Source organism: Pararge aegeria, chromosome 11 (genome assembly GCF_905163445.1).
Source record: "Pararge aegeria chromosome 11, ilParAegt1.1, whole genome shotgun sequence".
NCBI lineage: Eukaryota > Metazoa > Arthropoda > Insecta > Lepidoptera > Nymphalidae > Pararge > Pararge aegeria.
The window spans coordinates 4,158,974-4,166,580 of NC_053190.1; the positions used below are offsets into that span (position 1 = coordinate 4,158,974).

The window sequence follows — 7,607 nt, forward strand, 5'->3', positions numbered from 1 at the left end:
ATTGTCATTACTTTTTTTTTGTAGGTATAACGAAGAATTACTTTGTGATAGTCGAGCAACCTATGTCCGTCTCGCTTTACAGCGTGGTGCGTAACCAACTGAGCAATCAGCCGCTCGCGTCAAGTCTTAAATGGTATCCAGAGCACAAGGTAGGTACCGTACAGTTATCCTTTTTTATATTCCACTACAAGTTAACCCCTGACTTAACATCTTCTTCATCATCTTCAGTCCTGGACTAACTTGTAACGGAATAAAATAAAATAAAAACGTGTGTGTACTTGTACACGCGTTAGAAGTAATACTTCTTTGGCGTAACAAGATAAAAATCTTTTAAATTTTTTTATCTTACGCCTTATTCTACGTTTGTATTGAAAACGACACTAACAATAGAAAAAAAAAACTAAACTAAAATTTGAAAACTAAAATGTCGACTATAGCTAACTTCAGGGTGTCGGTTTTTATACCTGTTACCCTCTCTCTCGGTTTCCCAACTAGCTTCATCCTGTTAAAAACGTGTAACCATGTCACACCGTATAATTTCACTCCCATGATTTTTTCCTAACGCCGCTAAAGAAGTATAACTTCAAAATACTTCTAAACTAAAATTTCAGACTCACGTGGTCCTCATTAGTCGCCGTACCGGCAAAGAAGTGAAACGGTATTATACAGACACGCTGTTCTTCCTGCACATCATCAACTGTTTCGAGGAGGATCGCAATCTTATAGTTGACATCTGCGCGTATAAGGATGCCAAGGTCCTGGACGCTATGTACATACATGCTATAGAAGTAAGTGAAAGCTTAAAAATCTTCTTCTTAGTCCCTTTTTGTCATCACTGAAACTCAAAAATTTAAAATTCATTTATTTCAAGTAGTGGGCCTACTTGAAATATATATAAGCACTTTTGAAACGTCAAGTATGTATGTTTGTAGTGACTATACCACCGGTTCGGAAAGCACATTCTACCGAGAAGAGCTGGCAAGAAACTCAGTAGTTGCTCTTTTCCTACATCAACATTTAAGATGAGATGTTGTGGCTTGATGGACAATCCGGGGATGAACGGAGACAAAAATTATATACCCCGAATATATCCACTGACAAGGGATAAAATTAACTTTTCCACCTGTCAAAGGACGACGACAGGGGATAGGAGAAGTTCGTTTCACATTACACGGCTAGCAAAGGGACATATATTCAATATATATTTGTAAAAATTCGTCCGCGTGCCAAAGCACAGCAATGGAGAGTTCATAAAACAGAGGGAGAAGATAAAATCTTGTCCTTTCCCGCGGAGAAAAATGTCTCCTGCCCAGGCTAGCAGTGCTGGTGCATTCGTGTAGTGGTTTTTCGATCGCAACCTGTCCATGTTTGGTCTGTCTATACTCCATATCATCCCACGTGCTCTGGTCTCCGCGAATTTCCCTTGAATTACAAGCCATGATGCATTCTGAATTGCTTGCTGCCAACTTTGTATCGTCAAACTAAAATCGACCGATTGTTTACCATCTGGTTACTGTTTCTATATATATATCTGGTTCAGTTTACTGGTTTTTTTATACACAATTTTTTTTTACAGTCCATGCAAAGCAATGCAGACTACGCAGGGTGGTTCCGCTCTAGGCCCAAGCGGTTAGAAATAAGTCTGGACTCGCCACTTTTGACTTACGTAGAGCCTAAACTACTCGCAGATTTGGGCTGCGAAACGCCAAGGATACATTACGCTCTTCATAACGGTGAGAGAATTTTTACATTACTACGATTTACGCAATCAATGCCTAGCGGGCCAAAACTTTTTTTTTTAGTCTTTTACAAGTTAGTCGTTGACAGTAATCACATCTGGCTATAAGCGAGGATGATGTTAAAGATGGAGACGGGCTAGCCTGCGGGTATGCAATTATACGCAGAATTCGGAACACACGTAGCCCTTTTTTGCATGTATCCCTTTTGATTGTTGCTTTTTTGTATCTTATTTTATTTTGATAAATATTTGTGAAAAAATAATTGTTTGAATTTAAAGTTTCGGAGGTGGGCGTGATCACTGTTACGCAGTTTCATTGATCATCGTTTCATTCATAAGCGGTTAAGTTATGTAATTTTTCACAACTAAATAAATAAATTAATAAATAAAATAAACACAGAACCCTCATACAGCCATTATTGCATACAGTGCATTGTGTCCGAAACCAGTGAGAACGCCCCGCGCAAGTCTCATTTCACACCCGCGTAATGTTGCTAGCTCACAAACTATACCAATTTCCCCATTTTATCGTAAACGTTTGGAACATTAGAGGTAAAATTATTACTGTCAACTGCTAAATGGAGTAAAGTAACTACTCGCCTGTTCGAGAAACACTTCTAAAGTGGAGTGGTTTTTGATGCTTCAATATTAGTCGTGTATACGGTTTCTGTACGTTCTTAATTCTGGGCAATTATTTTAAATCCCTAATCAGTTTCTACGTTGCATCGCGACGACGCTAAATCGATTATTATCACTTCTTTGTCCATGGGATTTGTTAGCGAACTAGCCACAGCCTCCCACCAGAGAAAATTCAGAAATAATAAAATCTCAAATCGAAAAAGGTGATAAAAGCTGCGACTTTTAAGAAAACAGCGCATATAACTGCGTTACGGGGGACATCATTTTCCCCGGGATACTCAGTAACCTTAAATCTGTCACCTGGATGTACTCGTATGTTATAGATGGGTATGCAAAATGTCATCAAGATCGGTGTTTCTGCTAAAGCAGTTCATTACATTCGATACATCATCTTATATCAATATAATAACAATTATCAAAATAATAATATAACAAGAAACCACCTGTATACTGCAAAACTTTGATGCGTATGGAGAACAGAGCTTAATTTCGAGATAAAAAGCTAATTACTTCTAATACCTTCAGGAATATGTGTACAAAGTTTCGTGATTATCGGTTTAGTAGTTTTTGCGTAACAAACAAACTTACATTCACATTTATAATATTAGTAGGGATATTAGCATAAATATAATTTTAGAATATATAATGTAGTTATACCCGAACAATGTTAGTCGACGGCGCAGGGTGTAACGGTAAAAACTCATATAAGTTTATAAAAAAAAAAATATATATATTACGACAGTACACACATCGCCACCTAGCCCCAAAGTAAGCGTAGCTTGTGTTATGGGTACAAAGACAGCTGATGAATATTGTTATGAATATAATACACAGAAATACTTATAATATACAGATACACCCAGACACTGAAAAACATTCATGTTCATCACACAAACATTTTCCAGTTGTGGGAATCGAACCCACGGCCACGACTCAGAAAGCAGGTTCGCTGCCCATGTTATGTTTTACACCTTTTAAAAATTTTCGATTTGATAAAAAAACAACAAAAATTTATTTAGGTTCGCGGAAACTCTTCCGAAATGTGTGTCCGGGATAGAATGTCCGATTTGTCTTCAAAATTTGGTGCTAAAATGATCCTTAAATGCTTATATTCTTTTTAGGTCGTCCGTATAGATATTTCTACGCCATAAGTTCGGATGTAGATGCTGAGCATCCCGGTTTAGTAAGTTTAAAGTTTGTTTTATATTATTACGTATTATTGTACCGTATTAAAATTGCATGTTTTTTAAAATTGATTCTATGTGTTAATTGCAACCAATGGTTTGTATATTTGCACGCAAGCTAATGGCAATACACTGTGACTTCGTAATTGATATTGAAATGATATATATGTAAACGTGTGTATTATGCAATAAAGATCTATCTATCTATCTATCTATCTATTATAGCATCTTGGTTTTTGGAAGTCCCTAAAAGAGACCTATGTCCAGCAGTGGACGTCCATCGTTGGTAATGATGATAATAACATCGATCTGTTTCCATATTATATGAAGCGTGACATGACTGGATTCGATTTCAGTTTACGTTAGGTTTAAAGACATTTATTCCCATAAAAAGACCTAAGTCACTTACATAGGAAACTTAAATTTGTATAATCAATTAATACACTTCGCCATTAGACTAAACTAAATTCAATTTTACTATTATCTACACATTCAATGTATTCGTGTTTAAATTTAATGGCATAAATCGGCAAAAATACTCCTCTTATACGAATTATATTTAAATTTTAGGGTAGGCATTGCTTTTGTGCATGTATGAAGTGCACGCCACTGCATGTACCTGTTATTACGCTACAACCACGCCCTTCAGACCGCAACACAGCATTGCTACAATGCTGCTTAGTGCTGAATTTGTTTTACTTCCCCGGACGAGCTCTATCACAAAAATTATAAAACACTGCTAAGTTTCTTGCCGGCTTCTTCTCGGTAGAATCTGCCTTCCGAACCGGTGGTAGAGTCACTACACACAGACGGACTTGACGTTTCAAAAGTGCTTTTATTAGGCCTACTTGAAATAAATGAATTTTGAAGTAGGCTTCTCTTTAGTCCACTAATCCGCACTGGGCCTGCGTGGTGGACTACGGCCTAAACCCTTCTCATGAGCCGTACCCTGTAGTGGGCCGGTAAAGGGTTATTATGAATTATGATCGTGATTGTACTTCTACGATAGTCGAGAATCTACCCTCCTACTTTCTTTCCACGGAATTCCCTGTTTTATCTCCTTCTTTCTCCTATTAGCTGTAAACTGTAAATCTCTCATGTGAGAGGACAATCATGTGCACAAAACACTTAGATGCACTGACGCATTGTGACGCAGAAGACTGAGATGATGTATTATATATTTCAGATCATCAAAGTTGATACCGTGACAGGAGAAACTAAAACTTGGTGGGAAACGGACTGTTATCCCAGCGAACCTGTATTCGTACCTGACCCCGATGCCAAGGTAACCGTTAACATGTCACATTAAAGATAGCTTTAGTCAACGGAAAAGGATTTTATATTGTTTTATCACGTGTGCTTTTTAAATGACAATAGGAGATGGTGATAAAAAAAGAACACCCGGCTAGGTTCGTTGTGTGTTTTCATAGATCAAGAACCCACGTAGCTTTAGTTTAAGTTTACGAATAAAAATTACGAACAAATAAAAAATAAAACTACGAGTAAACAATCTATGGGCCTTTGATGACTTAGTTAACTGCCTATCCATATACGCTTCCTTCAAATGTACAGGATTCGGGTTATGTTAATTGAAACAATATTGTACTGTACAGCGTACATTAGTGCATAAGTCGACTCGATTCTAGATGGTAGTCGTACGCGTAAATGATAGAATATAGGGGGTCATTTGTGGGATTGAGTATACGCTTTTATAATATTATTCCTAATTTTGGACCTGCAAATACATAAATTTAAAGAATATGTTAAAACACGTTTATTACAGCGAGGTTATTATACAATTGATGAATTTCTTAATCACAAGGTTGCTTGGAAGCATCCGGCTACGCTTTCATCTCTCACAAGATAGAAAAATGAATGTTAAAATGTAAATTGTTGATGTTAGAAAAGAGCAACTGCTAAGTTTCTCGCCGGCTTCTTCTCGGTAGAATCTGCCTTCCGAACCGGTGGTGAAGTAACTACAAACAGACAGACTTGACGTTTCAAAACTGCTTATATTAGGCCTACTTGAAATAAATGAATTTTGAATTTTGAATTTTATAAAGGCCAGTCTTATAATGCGCAAGGGCCACATACTTCAGTCTTCAGTCTACATACTATCATAGGTCCTTTATACTATAATAGGTCCTTTATACTATAATATAAATATAACCTGTGTTCAGGATGCAATCTTTTTGACAATGTCGTTACAATCGCGTTAGCTATTGATTCATTCCCATTGTTCCAGGAAGAAGACGAAGGTGTGATACTCTGCGCTTTGGTTTTCGGCAAAGATGAATGCTTAACCGGACTGCTGGTACTAGATGCTGTGACACTGACAGAGTTGGGTCGGGCTACCTTCCAGACACCTTCGGCGGCGCCCAAGTGCTTGCACGGATGGTTCCTGCCCAACTCCTTTTAAATCAACAATCAATCTCATCTCTAAATAAAAGAAAATTATATTTGACGACTTCCCTGGCGTAACGGTGAGCGCTGTGAATTTAAGTAGGAGATCCCGGTTTCGATTCCCGTCAGGGGTAATATGGGAATTTATAATATCTGAATTTTCTCTGGTATGGTCTGGTGGGAGGCTTTCACCGTGGCTAGTTACCATTCTAAGCGATTTAGTGTACCGGTGCGATGACGCGTGGAAACCGATGAGGGGTATGCGTACTACCTAACAGGTTAACCCGGTACCATCTTAGACTTCATCACTTACCACCAGGTGAGATTGCAGTCTAACTTGTAGTACAAAAAGTTAAATAAAAAAACATAAAACAAATGGATGTTTTTTTTTTTAATAATAATAATTGCCGGACTAAGCAGATGGATGGATGATAGGTTGAAAACCATCGCCTATGAATAGACAAACAGTTCGCAGGGCATGTAAGGAACCCGTCCTACAATGTGCCGCCCTGTGTCAATCAAAGTCAAAGACAAAGTCAAAAATATCTTTATTCAAGTATTAATATTATAGGTTCAAGATTAAAATTTGGTCTTCCTCATATTTTACCGATCATTCTCAAAAGCGTGTCTCCTCCATACCACGTGACATTGGCGAAGTAAATCGTACCCAATTGGTACAAACGCAAGCCATTAAAAAAAAAAAAAAAAAAAATTATAGGTGGCACTTTTGATGCGTACATGAGAATTACACGGTACACCATATTCGTTAACTTAAATCTAAAGCTACGAGGGTTCCAAACGCATCCTGGTCTAAGAAGAAGCCCACAACAAACATGCCGGGTGTTGTTTTTTGTTATCACCATCTCACATTGTGATTTAAAATTATTGGAAGAGCAACCTGGTTGAAGCAATAATTTACACCCAAGCCTTTTTATCGATTACCTACGTAGTCCATTATACTATAATGGGACTTTTCTATAAGCTTACGTTTAATACAAACTTTGAAATTTTTAACAGACACCTCCAAGATGACAATGGCTAGTTTATTGTAGAATTGTATGCAATTTCCTTTAAACGAATTACGAATTTTATGTAGTTAAGTTTATTCTTACTTCTAATGTTTAAATTATTGCAGTCACATTTTTTCTTAAATTTAGAAATGTTTTTATAAACTTACATTAAATTTTCAAATATGTACTGACTGTACACTGTCATTATTTTAAAATCTTTAAGTTTATCTCTCAATGGCTCTCTCGGACCCTCTTCTGCAGCACGCAACGAATCAATCAATCAATCTTGAGGCGTAGGTGGTCTCGTGTGCCTGTAATTACACCGGCACCCACGCCCTTCAGACCGGAACACAACGTTGCAAAAATGCTGCTTAGCGGTAGAAAGAAGCATGGTAGTAACTAGTAGTACTTCCCCGGACGAGCTGTCACAAAAAGTTCTACACCAAAAATTTATGTCTATGATGACGTAGACATAGTTCTTTGTAGGTATTCTCAGATTTCATCTCCGCCTGTATTTAATTATGATGAGATTATGTTGTTTAATTGAAAAAACGTGTGTGTTAATGTACAAGCGTTACAAGTTATACTTCTTTGGCGTAAAATCTTTGGATAAAAAATCTTTTCAAAAATTTT

At 37.2% G+C, this 7,607-nt stretch overlaps 1 protein-coding gene across 1 annotated transcript in view; it reads left to right on the plus strand.

The window, feature by feature from the left end:
* LOC120627342 (carotenoid isomerooxygenase-like) overlaps nt 1–6,043 on the plus strand; it is a 30,368-nt gene extending 24,325 nt beyond the window's left edge. Inside the window, exons 14-19 of the mRNA XM_039895326.1 lie at nt 25–149; nt 612–788; nt 1,577–1,733; nt 3,499–3,560; nt 4,748–4,846; nt 5,807–6,043. Coding sequence (XP_039751260.1) covers nt 25–149; nt 612–788; nt 1,577–1,733; nt 3,499–3,560; nt 4,748–4,846; nt 5,807–5,980 — 794 coding nt within the window. The 3' untranslated portion in view covers nt 5,981–6,043. The remainder of the gene's footprint in view (nt 1–24; nt 150–611; nt 789–1,576; nt 1,734–3,498; nt 3,561–4,747; nt 4,847–5,806) is intronic.
* The last annotated feature ends 1,564 nt before the right edge of the window (nt 6,044–7,607 follow it).